The sequence below is a fragment of the Hesperophylax consimilis genome, chromosome 28 (genome assembly GCF_061612785.1).
Source record: "Hesperophylax consimilis isolate HC1 chromosome 28, BYU_Hcon_1.0, whole genome shotgun sequence".
NCBI lineage: Eukaryota > Metazoa > Arthropoda > Insecta > Trichoptera > Limnephilidae > Hesperophylax > Hesperophylax consimilis.
This window is the reverse complement of record NC_142863.1, coordinates 6736978-6757897: the sequence shown is the minus strand read 5'-3', so window position 1 is coordinate 6757897 and position 20920 is coordinate 6736978. Positions and strand designations below refer to the sequence as shown.

The 20920-nt window shown below is 39.1% G+C and overlaps 1 protein-coding gene across 1 annotated transcript in view; it reads left to right on the top strand.

Moving 5' to 3' along the window:
• Positions 1-19477, top strand: part of mle (dosage compensation regulator mle) — a 34261-nt gene extending 14784 nt beyond the window's left edge. The window contains exons 4-18 of the mRNA XM_089648514.1: positions 1021-1271; positions 2291-2562; positions 3497-3619; positions 5038-5186; positions 6431-6708; positions 9283-9527; positions 10714-10944; positions 11517-11672; positions 11797-11927; positions 14441-14610; positions 15322-15518; positions 16500-16763; positions 17119-17310; positions 17613-17771; positions 18104-19477. Of these exons, the coding sequence (XP_089504640.1) occupies positions 1021-1271; positions 2291-2562; positions 3497-3619; positions 5038-5186; positions 6431-6708; positions 9283-9527; positions 10714-10944; positions 11517-11672; positions 11797-11927; positions 14441-14610; positions 15322-15518; positions 16500-16763; positions 17119-17310; positions 17613-17771; positions 18104-18517 (3232 nt within the window). The 3' untranslated portion in view covers positions 18518-19477. The remainder of the gene's footprint in view (positions 1-1020; positions 1272-2290; positions 2563-3496; positions 3620-5037; positions 5187-6430; positions 6709-9282; positions 9528-10713; positions 10945-11516; positions 11673-11796; positions 11928-14440; positions 14611-15321; positions 15519-16499; positions 16764-17118; positions 17311-17612; positions 17772-18103) is intronic.
• The last annotated feature ends 1443 nt before the right edge of the window (positions 19478-20920 follow it).

The window sequence follows — 20920 nt, the reverse complement described above, 5'->3', positions numbered from 1 at the left end:
AGTACTAAAATAACCAAACACAAATCACTACAATTGACTTACTTTTTGCTTGCCACTACAGCATGTCTATATATATTGTAATGTCATTGTAAAAACTATTAAAAAAATCCTTACCAAAATCAAGGAAAAAAAATTGCTACAGGCTTTCTCTCTTTATGGACAGCATTAAATGTGAAATACCGCATAATGTTTAATTAAATTAAAAGTGGGTGCAGAGATGATTTACAAAAATACCAAGAGCTTTGAAAAACCGGCAATATGAAGATAGACTCAAGAAACTGAAATTACCAATATGAGAAATAAGACAAAGTGGTGACTTTGAGACTTTGAAAATTTTATCTGGACATTATAGTTGTCCTGGTATTCAAGAAATCTTCTCCACCGACAACAATATAAATCTCCGCGGACACTCGAAAAAAAAGAAAAAAAAACACCTCTGGTATCCAGTCCTAGGAAACACTTCCTTGCAAATAATAGAGTAGTGGATGCATGGAACAAACTTTCACAACATGTTTTTGATGCTACTAATTGTTGCATTGTCCATTGTCTATTATACATAAATTGTCAATGGTAACAATTGTCTATGTAAAGGAGAGCTTCCGTTTCCTATCTCTCTCAAAACAACCTCAGGCTAGAATAAACGCATTATTATAACTTGTAAATAAATCGGTCCATCCTAAAGTAATCGAAAGTGTTTCATTTCTTATATCAATGAACCACATATAAACACTAATATAAATCAATTTAAAGCTTGATTGGATTATTATTTGGAGAGAAGTAACTTATTTTAAAATTTAAAAAAATCAATTACTGTTAAACTTATTGTGACATCAGATAACTCATTGCTTATGCCAAAGAGGTCATTCTATGTTCTAACATGAAAATAGCAAAACAATATATAATTTATTACCTTTTTCAAAAACCTCAGATTACAAAATTTCACTTTTCTTCAGTGTTCTGTGTTGTCAAGGAACCATATAATAATAATAATAATTCTAATCTGATCCTCATCGCCAATAGGAGCTTCTGCGCCGAGATGTCTCTGTACATCAAAAAGCTGGGTCGCACCATTACGGGGCGCGAGACCGCCTCCAACAAGCAAACAGCCTCCAAGTTCTGCGCCCTGTCGCTGGTGCGCCAGCTGTTCCACCTCGGCGTCATCGAGCCCTTCAGTGGCACGCTTAAGAAGGAGCGCACCGGCGACCAGATGAAGGCATACCCCGTCAGGATCGCGCCGCAGTTGGAGAGCGAAGTGCTCGACGCTCTGGGGGGTGAGACCGTTATTTCATAAAATTGTGTTTTTTTCCTTTTAAAAACTTCTTTCAATGTGCAGTGTTTCTGCTCTTAATGCAGGAAAACACTTTATATCTTCTTCCAAACCCAACTTTTCGCGTCGACGCTCATGTGCATTGAGTGAGGTGTTCGGACGAAGCTAATAATTAATAAAAGAATAAGGGGGGTCCAAGGTCAGATCCCTGGGGAATCCCAGAGTTGATTTTATATTTCAGAAAAAAAATGGTGTCCGTAACTGACGACGATTGTGCAAGTAGTTGAAAGCTAGGAAACTGAGAGAAACCGGCTTCATTTATTTTTAAAAATAAAATATGGACGACTTTGGCTAAGGCTTTCTCAGTGCAGTGGCGGTTTTTGAAGTGTTTTGAACTCCAATAATAAAAGGAAACAACACAATCTTTTATTACGATTTTACCAAACTTTAAACAGCGTGCCATTCAAATTCCGTGCTACAATATCCACTGGTCCTAAATGAATATCAAATTCCATAGGTGCATTGTGAATGTCGGCACCTATTGGACCTCCTGTCAGAATTCTTAGGTTCATCAAAAATGCAAATAGTGCCATAGCTTTTCACCTACAAACCTTGGGAATCTACTAGTTGCCTGATGAAATTCCTTTAGATCAAGGGAAAATATTTATCTATATATTAGCAGACGTGTACCCGGCGTTGCTCTACTTTTTTCTACTTTTAATAAATTTACTATCCATGTATTATATATAAAAACCTTATGGAAGAAATTCTCTAAATGATAATGAAAACCCTATCAAACTCTGATGCATAGTTTAGAAGAACTAAGCACACAAACAGACAGACGCGGATAGTGATTTTGTTTTATACTATTTAAAGGTTATTCATTATTCCTTACTACTTACTATGTAATAAAATCTTCCTACATGAATGAAATATTTCTTAAGAATTAGTAGATGCTTTTGTCTGCTGATAGAAATGTAAAATGACTATTCCAGCGACTAACTGTCTCGATTTAATTTTCAGCCCTCGGGGTAGAACCCGTGCATGTGAACGGGGACGCGCCCGCCGGCTCCCCCGCTCAGCCGCTGGTGAAGCCGGTCGTGGTGGAGCAGATGCTGAACGCGCGTCCCGAGCCCGCAGGCGTGGTGCCGTGGTCCCCCCCGCAGCCCAACTGGCACCCGTGGGCCGGCTGCAATATCGACGAGGGCCCTCTGGCTACCGCCACCCTCGAGGACCTGTCCGACCAGCTGCTGGAGGAGCACAGGAACAAGATCCAGAACAGTACCCTGATGGCTGTGAGTACTATGCCAAAAAAATCCGTAGTGTGTATGCTGGTAGTTCATCGCTTGCCCCAATTTTATACGTTAAAAAATGCTCCTATGGCAATATTCTGTATCTCGAAAAAGCTAGTTTTGAGATAAATGACTTTAAATTTTTTTTGCAATTTGGCATTTTCCTCACAAACTAGTTATGATAATAATTTAAAACTTTGTGAAAGGTTCGATTGACCCTTCTTTTGAAAATCATTATATGTATATTTGTATTTTTTGCATTCTGACAAGTCTCAGGTGGGAATGCTGTCCTTTTTCTACTGGTATTTCAATGGAATTGGCGTCATTGATCCCTTCGCCAACATTTGCACATGGTTGACATTTGTCACATGAGAACAGTTGAACAGCTTGGCTGTCGAACGATTTGTCAGCTTTGTATTTTCATTGTATGACCAGAGGGAAATTATTTTAAACCGTTTACAAATGATATAATTATATTATTTCATAAAAATCAAATTGCTTTGACTTGATTTCCACATAAATTGTGGGAACTTTTGAATGGTTATTAATTATCCTTTAAAGTTTCCCATCTTATTGAATTGTTTAAATTTGACTAAAGGTTGTTAAAGTAAGGTGTTTCCAAATGAATAATTTGACTAAAGGTTGTTAAAGTAAGGTGTTTCCAAATGAATAATTTGACTAAAGGTTGTTAAAGTGAGGTGTTTCCAGATGAATAATTTGACTAAAGGTTGTTAAAGTGAGGTGTTTCCAGATGAATAATTTGACTAAAGGTTGTTAAAGTAAGGTGTTTCCAAATGAATAATTTGGATGACTTCTTCCTCTTGAGGGGTTTCTCATTAGTAAATGTATAAAAAAAAGAATGCATTGTAATAATTTGTATGTTGGTTGCATCATACGCATTTATTTATATTTGTTTACATGTATTTGTTATTGTCAGGAGAGCATCAAAAGTCGAGAAGAGCTGCCAGTCTTCGGCATGAGGAATATCATCATGGAAGCCATCAACGAAAACCCCGTCATCATCATCCGCGGAAATACTGGATGCGGAAAAACCACTCAGGTAACAATATTACTCTCTTAAATTCTTAGTATTCCAGGGTGGGATTAGGCTTTCTCCATAAATGCTCTCAACTGGCTGCGGTCCCTGTCATCTGGCATTCTCATCATGTGCAGCCCATCGCAGCAATCTTTGGAACCTACAGAATCTTACGATAGCTTAGTTTTTGAGTTCATGGTTCATTTTAGAACCGTGTGAATCATTTTCTAGCATTTTTAAAATAGTGCTAATTTTGTTTCTTCATTTTGGTTTAGGCACCACAACCATCGATTTTGTGGTATGTATAACTTTTTTAATTTGACTTTTTGTTTTCGAGTCTGAAGTAGAATTTTTTTAGTTAAAATTTGAAAAAAAAAAATCAGTTGCTGCAGGGTTATTATTAGAGATGTGCCGATTATGACTTTCGCCGACTAGCCGACTAGCCGATTAGTCGGTTGTAATAAGACCGACTAGTCGGCTAAGCCGATTACGGTTTGAAGCAGAAGCTTTAGTCTTCTTACATCATAATTTACCCTTAATTAAAAAATATAAGGAGATTATGATATTTTTGGTTGTCACAATTGTGACTTTGATTTGATTAGATTATGTAGGTATGGTTATAAGAAATATGTTTTTTTCATTTTTTTTTTGTTTTTATCAAACAGTTCATGTTTAGAATTTTTGGATATATATATATATATAATATATACATATATTACTGTGCATCTTGTACATACAATCTTGCTTTAATACATATAACTGAGTTTGTTAATTTAAAAAATCTACTTTTTATTTTAATAATAAGAAATACTTATAAATGTTCATTGAAGATAAGAAGATATTATGTTGTTTTTTTATGTTAATTAGGATAGGTACTAATTTTGTTCAATAAATGTCATAATTATGTTTTCTTTACAAGCAAGTAATTTTAAAAACTGATTACCAAAGGAAAGATTGCTTTACATTTTTAATGTATAAGACTGATTATAAAATAAAAAAAATAATATATAATCAAGGTTTTTATTTCATGTAGTTCCCCGCATTCATATTATTGAGAAATACATACAACGTAAGAAGCCGGATAGTCGGCGCTCTTTGCCGATTAGTCGCCGACTAATCGACGACTACAATAGTGGCCGGATAGTGGCTCTAAAAGTTTTTTTAACCCTTTAAATGCTGAAAAAAAAGAACACCGGTTTCCCACTTGTACCACTAGTTTCCGGACACCGTGTATAACTAATTCTTATTTATTTCTTGCCCTTCTTGTTCCTCCTTGTTTCTTCTTTCTTCTTTAAGCTTTTCTTGCTAGGGGTAATCAATAAGTATTCTTGTGGGTAGATTATAGAGTGGTTATTATTAGCACAAACATAGTTTCTCAAAAGGTATGTTTGTAAAGAGAGACAAAACAGACACGTCTTACAATGTATGTTGTTCCTGTGCAGGTATGCCAGTTCATCCTGGACGACTACATAGCCAGCGGGCAGGGGGCTTGGTGCAACATCTGTGTGACGCAGCCACGGAGGATTTCTGCCGTCTCCGTTGCCGAGAGGGTGGCCAATGAACGCTGCGAAGATCTGGCGCAGTCTATCGGGTAAATCAGATTTGTATTTTTCTACGATTTATGAGGTGCTGTGTGTGCAATCTCGGGTGAAACACATCCAGATTTATGAAAATTAGTTGAGCCCCTATGCGGCGAAACAGCATTGTGCATGTGAAGACAGCATGTGAAAAAGTATATTCTGAAATATTGGCTATAATTTGCATATACATATTGAAAGTCAAATAAATTTTTGTGCATACACATCTGCATACACATTTCAGTTAGTAGACAACACATTTATATCAATCGATTTGACCAAAAGCAGTGTACAATATCGGTGTTTCTTGATTTCCGACGATTATGCTTTTGATACAATAGACAGGAACATATAAATATCCAAATTAAATTATATGGGAATAGTTGGCAAAGAACTAGAATGGTTTAAAGACTACCTGAGACAACAACAAAACCAAGATTGGAGACACCATATCGGAGGAACACCCAGTGAACCTAGGAGTCCCACAAGGATCTGTATTGGGGCCATTACTATTTATATTATTTATCAACGATATAGTGCAGGGCTTAAAATACTGTTTAGTCAAACTGTTTGCAGATTATACTCTTTTATATAAACAGAAAATAATTTAGAAAAACTCAAAATACAGTACGACCTGGATCAAATATCTATGTAGTTGTGACATTTTTCCAATATCAATATTAATTTGCGATTTATTATTGTTATTTTTCCATCAAATCGATTTATTCAGTGTCAGCTTCACTTCTGAGTTTATCAGGATCATTTTCATTAGTGATTGATAAAACTGCAATACATTTTTCAGCACTATTTGACTTCACAGATAAAGTTAAAATAATGACAAATATTCTGCTATCCATACAAAACATCAGTTTGAAGTTGACATGACTTGAACGTTGTGCTGAAAAGGAATCTGCGGTTGCGATTTTAAAACAGTTTTTGGTGTGAACTTAGATTGATTTGAAAAGAAAACAGTGTTATTTTGATAACTGATGATTTAACAGGATTTGTTTTGTTTGGTTGTCTATTTTCATGTACAATATATTCTTTTTGTGATCAGTTAAGTGACCTATTTAACACTGTTGTTTAAAAAAGAGACAGGCCTAGAATGCGATTTGCAAGCGATTTGAACTGCTATCTTCAGGGCTGTAACGCATTTGTTCGGCCAGAGCGGTGGAATATCTAGAGTAGCCCACCGCATTCACTAAATACCGTGCTATTTGAAATACTAGTTAACTTTTGTTTCGTTTGTTGTTTGCAGGTACTCTGTTCGCTTTGAGTCAGCTTTACCCCGCCCGTACGCCTCAGTGCTGTTCTGCACGGTGGGCGTGCTGCTGCGCAAGCTGGAGGGCGGGCTGCGCGGCGTGTCGCACGTGCTGGTTGATGAGATCCACGAGCGCGACGTCAACACGGACTTTGTGCTCGTGCTGCTGCGTGACATGGTGCACACCTACCCCGACCTGAAGGTCATCCTGATGAGCGCCACAGTGGACACCACGCTGTTCGCCAGCTACTTTGGAAACTGTCCCATCATCGAAGGTACCCACTTAGAACTACATTCATCATTAACTAAAATCTATTTTTAACGGTATCCTGGCATGCGTATAAGTAAATTTTATTTATTTAATGTGTTGTTTCACAATTATAAAAAAATATATATATACAGTAGAACCCTGTTAATTCGAACCTCGATAATTCGAAAAAACGCATAATTCGAAATTTTCGCTAAAAAAATATACACAGAAATATTTTTTCTTACAAAATGGTTTTTTAATTCGAAATTCGTTAATTCGAAATTCGTTAATTCGTAATTCGAAATTTATTTTTGTCCGCGCACGAAAATTTGTTCGTGTAATTCGAAAAAATTCGATTTTTGCGAAAATAAATCATAAAATTTCGTAAATCTGAATTTATAAAAAACAGCCGTGACGGTAACACGCCGGAAAATGTATTTTTACATGGTTATACATCGTCCTAATTAGTATTATTATTTTGTAAATCTGAATCGATTTACAATGGAATGTTAGATTTTTTCCAATTTATTTCGAATATCTGAGTTCGAAGGGCCGAGAAAATACGTTTTACGCGGAAATATGTCATAGTTACGAATTTACACCAAATATCTGAATTTAAAGGGTAAATATTTGAATTTCAAATGGTCCGCGGCGACGGAAATCGGCCGCAAAATCTCGATTTACGAGTAAATATATTTTTACGAATTTATTTCGACTATCTGAATTTTAAAGGGCCTGCTGTGACGGAAATCGGACCGCGAAATTTCAATTTTTAATTTGCGTGGAAATATATCGTATATTTACTAATTTTACTTCGAATATCTGACTTAAAAAATCCGGCGCGACGGAAATGGGACAAAAAATTTCGATTCACTCGGATATAAAGGCCGGCCGCAGCGAAAATCTGCCGAGAAAATTCGATTTACGCGAAAATACTTCATGTTTTTACGAATTTACATCAAATATCTGAATTTAAAGGGTCGGCCGTGACAGAAATAGGCCGCGAAATCTCGATTTACGCGGAAATATATCGTATTTTTACGAATTTATTTCGAATATCTGAGTTTAAAGAGCCGGCCGCAACGGAAATCGGCTGCGAAATCTATTTCTTTTAATTTTTTTATAGTAGATGTGTTCAACTGCCCGGAATATAGTTACAAGAAGGCTATAATAACATACCTCAGTAATAACAACAATAAAGTTTAGCATAATACCATTCTTTTGTATGGGTTCTGTATAATATTAAAATGCAAATTGTAATATTGATTACTGTTTCACTGATTTGTTATGTTCATATTGTCAAATGTTTGTAAAAGCTCTTATGGGCGTATAGTAAACAATTTGAAATCAACTGTATTTTATCGCAAAGTGCATCTATAACAATAGAAGGAGTATTCCAAACCTTTTCTGAACCGTCCAATTTAAAATAGACTATTATTTCACACGTGACAAGCGTGCAATATCTCAAACTAACCTACCTATCACACCATCTCTTTCAAACAATGTTCTTCGCTATGACCGAAACTTTCATCAGTATGCCAGTGCATTTTTATTTAGATGGTTGGACGACACAGTGCCTTCTCGTTTATTGTATGGCACATATAGGGGCCGAAGATGATATTATAGCCGTGGACATTTTGTAAATTGACCCAGCGAGGCATAGGTACGTGGGAATGGGAGTTTCTATTTGAGACGTCATTGCTCTCCACTCGTCGCTGCCCATGTCCGCTATTTCGTCGTACATTTCAAATTTATTAAGAATAAGACCAATTGTTTAAATTTATTTGTTAATTTTCGGGAAATCGACAGTTTACATTTATTTCAGTTTGTACGTAAGTATTATATAGCCAAAATAAAACCAATTATGGATTTCCTCCTTGTGACTGTACCTCTACTGAGACAGTAATAAGTAAATTTAATTTGTAAGAAAGGAATATGAATTCAAAAATTTATACAAAACAAAAGATTATATAAAACGAAAAATTACAAAATAATACATTTATAGCCATGGAGAGAGGTGTAGATATAAATCAAATCATAATAGAAACATGAACAATAGAGACATAACATTATTCACAAACCATCGGAGAAATATTCTTTTATGGACCTCTTGTATTTGGTGAGTGCGCAATTGAAAATATCCACCTTGGATAATAGGCTATTGTAATTATTGCATAGTCTGTTCAGGCAAGAATTCTGGTTATAGTTCGTTTTGCATTGATCCACCCTGAACAGGACAGAAGAGCGTGTTGAATGCACAGGTACATTTAATTGAATCTTGTTTAGCAACTCTGGGCATTGAATGTAATTAATATGAGTAATATTCATTTAATGTTGTATCTCTGGGGGTTTTCCACCAAATTCTCTTAATCAATAAAAGTCCAGCTTCAACAAAACACTTTTGATTGACAATGACTCTGATAACTGGAGATTCTCACCTTATTATCCTATTATTCTCAACAGCTAACGACATCTATGGGTAACCTAATAGGCTAATCTAGTGCCATCTATGGACTATCTTATAATTTTGGGGGGTCGTTTACTTTTTGACCGAGGGTTGCCGTTGAGTACCTCTTAATCCTTGCATCGTGTGTTCCAGTTCCCGGGCGAATGTACCCTGTTGACCAGCACTTCCTGGAGGACTGCGTGCAGATCTGCCGCTTCGTGCCCCCAACTGACAGCCGCAAGCGCAAGGGGGGAGCAGGAGGCAGGGGGGGCGATGATGACGATGATGAGAGGGGGGGTGGAGGGGAGGAAGAGGAGCAGGATCTGAACAAGGCGCCGCTGGGGAGTCAGTACGACGAGTGCACCAGGAACTCCATGGCCAGGATCAGTGAGAAGGATGTAAGAATAATGAGTTTTAAATGTACAACAACTTTAAACAACAACAAAAATATCTGACTACTCCACTGCCAAACATAAATAATAGGGCAATAAGCTAAAATATACTTGTTATTTCTAGTTTGAATACATCTTATGGACAGAGAAATTTCGTGGTACAATACTACATATATATGAAATGATTTACCAAATCAAACAAAAATCACAGTTAATAAAAAGTTAATAATAATAATGGATGGTTTTTTATAGCACCGTTTTTGTGCAAAATCACCTCAAGGGCGCTGTACAAATATATAATACATTTCTACAATTATCTATGTTATTACTAACTATATATGGAGATTATATACAATACCATACTTACCTGGTAGGTCACTTGAGATTAACACTTAGGACGGGTTGTTTCGGAGAATCTGAACAATTCATCAAATTTCAACGTTCATTTTCAAGTTCTGTGAAAGACTTTTTCAAGTTCTGTTTTTATTTCAGTTTTGTCAAGCAACTAGCCTATAATAATATAAAAACAGAACTTGAATAAATCTTTCACAGAACCCGAAAATGAACGTTGAAATTTGATGAATTGTTCAAATTTTCCGAAACAACCCGTCCTTAATTAACATTAACTAATTGTTCATTAGCGAAATTTAGATACAGGATTTAGGACATAATTGGATATAACTGGACTTTCTCTCAGGAATGGTATATTTAATTTAAGGGTATGACAGCTTAAAAAGGTAAGTTTTTAGTTTAGACCTGCAACATGAACATTAACATTTTATATAACATAATATGAACATTTAAAACTAAAATAAAAACATGACTGAGAGAACAGCGTGATAATCAACTAGCAAACATTATAAAGACAACTAGAATTAAATATGAAAATATAAGAACTACAGGGCGCCTCAGAACAGGAAACCATGAGTGAGGAGGACTGAAAACTGTGACATTATTCTTATATTTACACTATTTACAAACTTTGCCATGAAACTAATAAAAAAATTAACTTATGACTAGTTGGATCAAAACAAAAGACCGGAATGAAGCACCATGCAAGCCACCAACGAACACTAGCAAACTACTAATAAATCATGCCCTTTCTGCGCATGTCTAGAGACGTACATCTGTGCATTTTTTGCTTGTGGTCTAACTACATATATGTACATCAACAATAATGTTTTTTTTCCAGGTGAGCTTTGAGCTGATCGAAGCCCTGCTGAAGCACATCAAGTCCACCAACATTCCGGGTGCCGTGCTTGTGTTCCTGCCTGGCTGGAACCTGATCTTCGCCCTCATGAAGCATCTGCAGAACCACCCGGTGTTCGGAGCCGCGGACTATCAGATTCTGCCGCTGCACTCTCAGCTGCCCCGCGAGGACCAGAAGAGGGTGTTCCACGTGCCGGCGCCGCACATCACCAAGGTGCTGAATACCGATAACTCCATTACCGAATATTAATTACTCTTTGTTTAGAAATAATTCACTTATTTCAATATCTCGGTTTTGAGAGATATGTGGTGAAATTAAAGTATGTAATAGTTTATAATACGTTTATTCTGTTGCCGGGATAAACCGGCCGTGAATACATTCTAACAATATTTTATATACCAAACAAGTAATTAATCACAACAAAAACAGCAAGATCATTTAAGTAATCGCGGCGCGAAATGATTAAGTTTTTTTGATTAGCGCGTTAAAAATATGAAAGTAGTAGACTGACTTAGTAAATACCTTCATGCTGTCGTCTATATAAGGCGCGCATGCATCGAGTAGGTAGATGGGCAGTACCTATGATATTTCGCTACTAGGTTCTAATGTGATTCAAGTTGCACCTAAGAACGTTTCCGAACATTCTAGTTATTACAGCTACAATATGTTGCCGCCCGTTACGCCGAAGATTCTAGCGGTACCTGTAGGAATAGCGCGGTAGTTTTTGTCTCCCTTGGTTTCTACTATCTATTATGTATATAACTCGTTGGCTTGCGGGATTCCAGGTCATTCTGTCCACCAACCTGGCGGAGACGTCCATCACCATCAACGACGTGGTGTTTGTGATAGACTCGTGCAAGGCGCGCATGAAACTCTTCACATCGCACAACAACATGACCAGCTACGCCACCGTCTGGGCTAGCAGGACTAACTTGGAACAGGTGGGATTATTTCATACTCTCTCTATGACTACATAAACTTACTACTTAACCTAACCTAACCTAGACCTTCTTGACTAACTACCGTTAATATGAAGAAAGACTAATGATTGATTCATGTCTCCAGCGCAAAGGGCGAGCTGGCAGAGTGCGACCGGGTTATTGCTTCACTCTCTGCTCCAAGGCCCGCTTCCAACGTCTCGACGAGCACCAGACTCCAGAGATGTTCCGGACTCCGTTGCATGAACTGGCACTGAGGTAAGCACCTCTCATTTTATTTACATTACCATCATCGAGGTGGATCAGATGTTCACCATCATTTTCTTGCTAAGGATCGGGACCCCATAACCAACTTCTATAGTAACTATAATGTAGAGCCAAGGTTACCCACATTATGGACGCCTGTGATACTTGATCACTCCAACGCATTAGTAATTTTCCTCTGCTTCTCTTGCTTTGTACCAGCTTATCCAGGTTTGAGTTCTCAGTTTAGCGGGCAACGTGCCCGAAGTAACTTATGATACGCTGTAGGGAACGAAGGAGGAGTGGAGAGGAGAGACAAAGTCCTCTTCCATATTGGGGCCTCTAGGGAACCAAGGAGGGGTGAAAGGTGAGAGACGAAGGCCTCTTCCATCGTGGGGCCTTCAAGGAACCAAGGAGGAGTGGAGAGGAGGGATGAGGCCCTCTTCCCTCGTGGGGCCTTCAAGGAACCAAGGAGGAGTGGAGAAGAGTGAGAGGCCACCTCCGTGAACTCTTCCCTTGTGGTGCCTTCACGGAACCACGGGGGATTGGAAAAGAGAGATGAGACCTGGGAAGACACATTGTGGAAGACGTAGCCACATATCCAATAACAACCCTGGTGAACTTTATTAAAGGGACTGGGTTGTTGTGAAAGGATTGAGTTAAAATGGGAGAATGTAAAATGGGCCTATGGCCTAAGTGCTCACGGGAACTACATGTAAACGGTCTTTTTTTTAAATTTTTTTATTGTGAATACCTCACAAGAGTCCCAACTGCTCCCGTCTGGAGCCAGTGAGACTATGCATCCCCAATTGGGGGATGTTGTGAGGCTGAAGGTAAGTGGGGAAGGGAAAGAGCAAGTTGGGGAAGTACCTGGCTATTCAGATCTAGTCACTAAACACGGCTAAAGCCATTTGGAGCAACGTTTCAATTCTGAATGGTGGTCTTACACCAGGGCGATACTGGTAGTATCTTCCACTCTGGAACGTGCCGCAAATATACTATATATTATTTTAATTAATTAATTGTGAAATAACACAAATTAATCAAATAAAATTTATTTGCGCACGCCGGGTTCGAACCCGCGACCTTCGGAATGGCAGTCCAATGCGTTACCACTGGACTATGCCGGCCGTCTCCGCTCAATAAATAAAAAAATAGTATACGCTGTAAGCATTCAGTTGATTACATGGTTTTTCTAAAATGAATAGTGTTAACGCTCTGATGACAATAATAAATGGACTGAAAACTACGAGATGTTACCGAAGTTATTTGATCATGTTCGTAGGAAAAAAGCAGGAACGAAGAAAGCTTAGAGCCTTACCGTAAAGTTTGGCCTCATGTTAAACATACAGCATCAGCTCGCGGTAATCCATTGACTGGTTGAAGTTTCTGGGTATACACCTCATTTGATATTAAGAAATCCACATTGTTGCTGTTAAAAAACTACATTATGTCGACTTTAATTCCACTCCGAATCTCATTCCAGTGCAGAGATAATGCGGTAAGTCTTTCTCGAGCGTCCCCCACTTCTTCTACCTTTCAAACCACTCTTAACACTCCTGGCACTAATAAAAACAAATTTTCAGCAATATCCGTCTACTACTTTTCGATTTGCGAGCCCAAACATACAGGCTAAATTTTTATATATTAACCACTCGGAACATTAGAACGTCAAAAGACGTAAATATGATAATAGCGGTCAAGACATTAGTACGTCTTTTCACGTAAACGCGCTAGATTTTACAAAAATCGATTTATTTCCATCACTAGTATACGGATTGCCATGATTTAAAAAACAGAGTATCGATAATGAATAACGCTACGCGTCTGTCTTCAAGAATATCTATGGAATTTAGAGGTGCATTATCTAAGTCGATTGAATCTGTCATCTTGTTCGTTCATAATTTATTGCGTTTCTAAATAATTTATTAAAAAATATTTTAGTTTGGACGGTTAATATTTTGAGGTGACTAATAGTTTTTAATTATATTTCTTCAATATATAAAATGTTATTTCTTTATGATACTCAGAAAAAAGTACATTTTTCACAGCTTTGAAATAATGGTCAGCGATTTTTACATATTTTTGACGTTTTCAGAAAATGTATATTTAGAAACGCAAATATTTACGTATAACAAAACAATACGATAGTGAATTTCATAATCTTTCCAAAACATTTTTTAGAATGAGGCTACGTTTCCCAAAACGTGAGTTAAGAAGCTTTTAACAAAACTCGTGAATAACATAAAAAATTTTACGTTTTGACAGTTCGCAAAGGAACACAAAGTAAATAAAAGTCTTTTTCTGAGAGGTTTACGGGCGATCCATTCTCAAGTACGAGGATAATTCGAATGCGTAATTGGAACAATGATGATATAGCCCACAGCTATGAAATTTATAGTTCTTTCTTCATATCAGTCTATATTGAGGAAGAAAGTAAAAGGAAACCACAACCCTTTAAAGCTGTGTCAATATTAAACAAATGGATAAGTGTGCACATGATATTCACATGATTTCTCTGTTTCCAGTATCAAGCTGCTCCGCTTGGGTGCCGTGGGCCAGTTCCTCAGCAAAGCCCCAGAGCCGCCGCCGCTGGATGCTGTCATCGAGGCGGAAGCCGTCCTGCGGGACCTGCGCTGCCTGGACTCCGTGGACCAGCTCACTCCGCTGGGAAGGATTCTGGCCAAGTTGCCTATTGGTTTGTTAATGTGATCTTTCTTCTGGTTCGTGAGCCTTCTGGCGTTGGCGTCCATCTTATATAGCGTCGCTGGATTCTTGGGGTGACTGATAAGTGATACAGGGTCCGTCACGGAAACTGCATGTTTTGTTGATTGGCTAGCACGGCCGAGTACTTGGCCTCAGAGAGTGGGGGTAGCCTTGATTTGTCTGTTAGAGTGGGAAGTTTAATTGTCGCAATGTCGTGTAACCTAGAGAACATTGATATCGAAATTTCGGTATATCTACCGACTTTGGCAAATGTTTGTGAATTTGCGAAAATCAACTGAAATTTTTTGAAAACTACCGAGTCAACTGCACACACACGGCTGTCTTACAGGATCAGTTTCGAGGTAGCCTTATCTCCAGATATGGCAATATTCACTGGCTTCCTTGCTCCCCTGATCTAGGATTATGTGACTTCTTTTAGCGGGGATATCTCAAGTCCCGAGTATATGTTGAAAAGCTAGACTACCTTGAAGATCTCAAAATGGAAATCCAGGAGGAAATAGTTTGAATTCCACGTCGAATATATTAGAATTCCTTATAGTATCATCCTTACAGTGAGAGAATGTTTCTTGTGTAATGACGGAGGACTTGGGTAACAGAGGAATGAACCCGAGACGCCGCAGTTAGAACTCATGGCTGCGGACCGCTCCACCAACTAACTACATTATCTGTTCTGTGTGTATAGAGCCCCGCCTCGGCAAGATGATGGTGATGGGCGCCGTCCTGAGCTGCGGAGACGCGCTGGCCACCATGGCGGCCAACAGCAGCACCTTTCCGGAGATCTTCACGCTGCAGCAGGGACACCGTCGCCTCTCCCACCACCAGAGAGCCCTCGCTGGGGACAGGTGCTCCGACTACGTGGCTATGCTGGTGGCTTTCCAGGTATAATACATTACCACATCAGTTCTCTGGCATCTCCCAGCTTTGGCTTAAATATTTTCCATGGCACGCATTCAAATTTGAATCATACATTTCTACCTTTATTTCTCATTTGCTTCATTTTGGGTTCTGGATCTGGTTTACTGATTTGCGAAGGAGATCCTTTGTGGTTCATGGCTCCTTACTAAGCTGAAGAATAAATCCAGTTGCTGCGTAATAGTCGTTGACTTTAAATGGCAACAATTTGATTATTTACTGTTGTCTCCGGGGTTTCTCACAAACTCGCTTATTAAATAAAACTCTGTCTTCTCTGATAGAATGTTAAAATAGACCCTGACCTTGAGGTTCCCACCTTATTTACTATCCCCTTGTTCTCTACAATACTCAACATCTATGGGTAACCTAATACACTAATCTAGTGCCACCTATGGGTGACCTTATACACTAATATCAAAAAACATTGCAAACGCGATCAAAAATTTTAACAGAAAATATAATAGTATAGTTATGTAAATAATAGAGTTAAAAGTTAAAGGATACTTCATGCTTAGTTGTTGAAGGACATGTGGAAAATATCCACATTTCCTGCGAGGCTGTTAATTAACCTAGTAAGTCTTCTCAGGGCCTCAGCATTGGTAAATTAGTTCTGCACTTGGGGAGAATCAGAAGCCTGCGTTGGCGAACAGAATGTCTGGTATTGCTAAGGAACTGTTCAGTTTAATGCAGTGTGTATTTATTGACCGAGAATTATAATAAATGGTGCCTTTTATAGAGTGAAATAGTTGCACTCACTATACAATTGGTTAGATTCTTGAACTCTGTAGCCACGTCAGCGGTTGTGGAAATTTCCCCAACTTCGCTGACATCAGACCATCACCAACTCTGAAAATTTCACAAATCAGCAAATCAAGGCCATGGCTTTTTGAATTTGGTAGAGTCGTCAGAAATGTAGCGGTATCTGATGTTTTCTTTGTTTATTTCTAGTTGTGGGAGCGCGAGCACGAGAAGGGAGAGGACGCAGAGACACGCTTCTGCGAGTGGAAGGGCCTGCAGCAGACAACGATGCGCATTACGGCCGAGGCCAAGTACCAGCTGCGCTCCATCCTGACGGCGGCCGGCTTTCCCGATGAGTGCTTCGCGCAGCAGCACTGGGAGGCGCGCGGCCCCGAGCCACGTCTGGACAGCGTCATGGCGCTCATGTGCATGGGGCTGTATCCCAACGTGTGCTACCACCAGGGCAAGAGGAAGGTGAGTGAGACCTGTCTGACATTCATTCATCACTATCCTTCAAAGGATAATATAATTGACACATTTGCAATGAAATCTTTTGTTGTGATGACTCCTTTTCAACAGCACGGTGTCTTATTATTAAACTGAAATACTCCTTGTAATGGTTACGAGTGTACTGGACAGCCATGAGGCTAATGTTCATTCTCTAATAATGTTAAAGTCTCTCTGATCTTGAGATGCCTATTTCAACTGAAGAACTAGCAATCTACTTTACCAACTAGTTACTTCTTCTGTCACCAGAGCCATCTATGGACGAAGACGGAAACTAAGATCTCAAATATCACATCTTCTAATGTAAATTGTTTGTATATAGGTGCTGACGACAGAGAGTAAATCCGCCCTGCTGCACAAGACGTCGGTAAACTGCAGCAACCTGGACACCAAGTTCCCCTCGCCCTTCTTCGTGTTTGGAGAGAAGGTGCGCACTCGCGCGGTGAGCTGCAAGCAGACCAGCATGGTGACGCCCATTCATCTGCTGCTCTTCGGCAGCCGAAAGGTGGAATGGGTAAGTTACACCACATCATCATTATGACATTACGACATACCCTCCTCCACAAATGCTCTCCACTGAATCTGGTCTCTCGCCATTAGCCTACAGTCCTTCCTGTCCTGCTCCAGTCCTCTTCCACCCAGTCTATCTGGCGGGGACTGTACCCACTGTGAACAATCACCACTCCATAGACTCATATCATAGATAAATGGCTTATTTTCATCCTCTTCACATTTCCCACATTGGCGATCTCTACTTCTAACAGTTGTGAACAAGAGTTTATAATGTGTTCCTCATTGTTTGGTAATGTGTTTCAGGTGGACGGCGTGGTGAAGCTGGACAATTGGATCAACCTGGAGATGGATCCGAAGCAGGCGGCTGCAGTGGTGGCCCTGCGCCCTGCCATCGAGACGCTGGTGGACAAGGCTGCCCACGAACCCGAACTGTGTCTCGAACCTGACCCCGTCGATGCCAAGGTAATGTTACGTCTATTTTTTTAATATTTATTCAATTAACTAGCTAGACCTCGCCAGTTGTTGCTGTGACTCAGTCTGTCTATGCAGATAGAGAAGCAATGGCGTATGTTTCTTTCACATCCAACAGATGGCGCTGTTTTAAAAACATCCTCTTTTGACCTCACAACTGAACTATCTCAGTAACAATCTTTTGTATATAAATTGAAGAGGTCCACTTAGAATTCTGTGGTGAGGAATACAAATAATAGTTAGTCCCAGAATATATGCATCTTTTAAATTTAAAAAAAAAAACAATTGTAATGATAGGTTATACATATTTATTTTTTTCGCAGGTATTGGATGTTCTGAAAAAATTGTGCCTCATGAATGCCGGTGACTTTGAAATCCCCCGAGACGCTCCGGCGACGACCTACTTCGACAACAAGAGGCCGAGATTCTCCAACCGAGGCGGCTTCGGGGGCGGCGGGGGCTTCGGCGGAGGAAACTCCGGCTTCGGGGGCGACGGCGGCGGATTCCGCGGCAACCGGGGATTCGGAGGGGGCGGCGGTTTCAGGGGAAACCGTGGTGGAGGTTTTGGCGGTAACAGAGGCGGCAGTTTCGGCGGTAATAGAGGAGGTGGCGGTTACGGAGGCGGTGGTTACCAAGGAAACCGCGGCGGGGGTGGTTATCAAGGTAACCGTGGTGGGGGCGGATACAATGGGGGGGGAAGCAACAATAGAGGAGGAACAGACTACCGTGACTATTAACTCCAAATACCAAATTAGTCAATCTAATTATTTTTAATGTATAACCGTGATTATGTTAATATCATAGACTTGCCCTAGCCAAAAATAAACCACGTGACCATCTTTTTACACCAGAAGGGTTCCAGAATGTTATGAACTAAGGCCTCAATCGTACCTTGACTGCTGAAGAGCGCACATTGACATAACAGTCCGCGTAAAAAATTAAATTACTTAACTATCGTTTTGGCACCAGGATGGTTCTAGAATGCTTTGAATATACTACGACATTAGTCGTACGTTGACCGCTGAAGAGCGCACATATTGAAATAACAGACCACGTGCAAGTTAATTTCACTAAAGCAAGGTAACGGTTTGCAGCGCAGTCCATTATGGGACTTTTTTGCACAGGGTCTGAATGTTCATTTTTAACCAAACCGTGTACAGATGTGTAGTGATGATAAAAATGTAAATTATAATACATTTGTAAAAGAATCGTAACAAAATATTAGATTTTGTAAACAAGCCCACACTTTTGTTTACCCGATTTGGGATTTGTAGTTAAGTTTAATGCAGTTTTTAATGCAGCCACCAATTTGCGTGTGTTTGTGAAAAAGACTTGCCTGTATACTGTCAGATTTGTTTATTCACTAATCACAGAAAGGGAGACGGTCCACCCCGCTCCTAACAACTTGGTTTGTTCCCCTTTCCTGATGGGCCGGTCTATCATTTTGGATATCTATGGTCTAAAGTGAATACGTCTAGAGATAAATTAATACAACTGTTAGGTTTCTGTATCCTATCTTTTCACCTCTTTATAATTCCATGGTATGTATCATTTTTATGGAATATTACCACAACCTTTACAAAAAATAAACCTTAAAAACAGTGGCTTCATGTTGTATAGCAGACAAATATTGCCGCTTTTTATTTAATGTACAAGACAAAATAAAACTATGTTATTTTAAGTGTTCAAACTGTGATTCAAATTAAATATAAATATTAAATAATAAATGTTCTCAATTTTATTTTTCACAACTCTAACCCTTTATACCAGTAGCAGTTCTTCCCTTAGGTCAATTGGTGTTTGACCCCCAAAATTATAAGACAACAATAATAATCAATTATGTGCATCGAAACAACTGGCCTTATTCTTAATTTATTTAAAATGTAACGCGAAACAGCGGCGGCGGCGAGTGACGAGCAGTGACATCTGTTGTCTCTAATAGAAGCTTTCATTCACAAGTCCACACGATTCTCTGGGTCAATTTAAAGAATGGCATCTTCTGTCCCTATGCACGCCAGAGAATAAACGAGATGGCACTTTATTTTTTGTCAAAGTACAAATTAGGTACCGAAGAAAGCTTAGGGACGCTTAGGTCATGACCGTGGGGAGTAAAAATATGTCTGTTTTTCTTTTTACACGCTTGTAGTGTGTGGAACAATGGTTGTTTTTCAATTGGTTAGTTCGGGAAAGGTTGGAATAATTAAACAAAAAACGTAAAATATCATTGTCAAATAGAATCAAACTCTTATTTTATTTACTTTAATATTGTGCCCAACTACATCAAAACTTAATATCTTAAAAATAATTTGCCGTAAGTACATGGATTGTGTATTTATTTCCAATTTACTAACTAATTAACTATCACGCCGTTTCCCGCAGGGGTAGGCAGAGAGGAGGGACCGCCAAACAACTCGGTCTTGGCACACACTTCTTGCCTCATTCACATTCATACATCATCTCATACATACTCTTCTATTATTCTGACTCTTGACATGGCCCGACTCAAGTATCTGATTCACTTGGTCGTGCCATGTCTTTCTCGGGCGTCCCCGATTACTGCTACCATTCACATTTGCATTGTATATTCTCCTAACACTCCTTTCTTCGCTCATTCGCTCTACATGCTCAAACCATCTAAGCGTCCCTTTCTTGATCTTACTCATTACGCTTTCATCAGCCTTGCACTCTTTGCGGATCTCCACATTCTGCACACGATCATACATGGTTTTACCACACATACGCCTCAGGGATCTCATTTCAACAGCATTCAATCTGCTTTCATTCTTTCATTGCCAGTTCCATGCCTCACTTCCATACATCAGGGTAGGTACCAGCACTCCATTTTGGACTGCTAGCTTCGCTTCTTTGGACAATATTTTGTTAGCGCCAACTGCGTTCAGTCCTCCATTAATCTCTCTTTCAAACACCATTACTTTAGACTTACTTAAATTCATCATTGACTCATTCTTCATGCATACTCCGTTCATCCTAGACACGAGAGACTGCAGATCATCCATACTATTAGCAATCAGCACCGCATCATCAGCATAAAACAAGCAACATACTTTCAGATTACTCAAATTCGCGCCCAATCCCACCTCTTTTAATTCATTAATGGAGTTAACTGTTATAATATATTT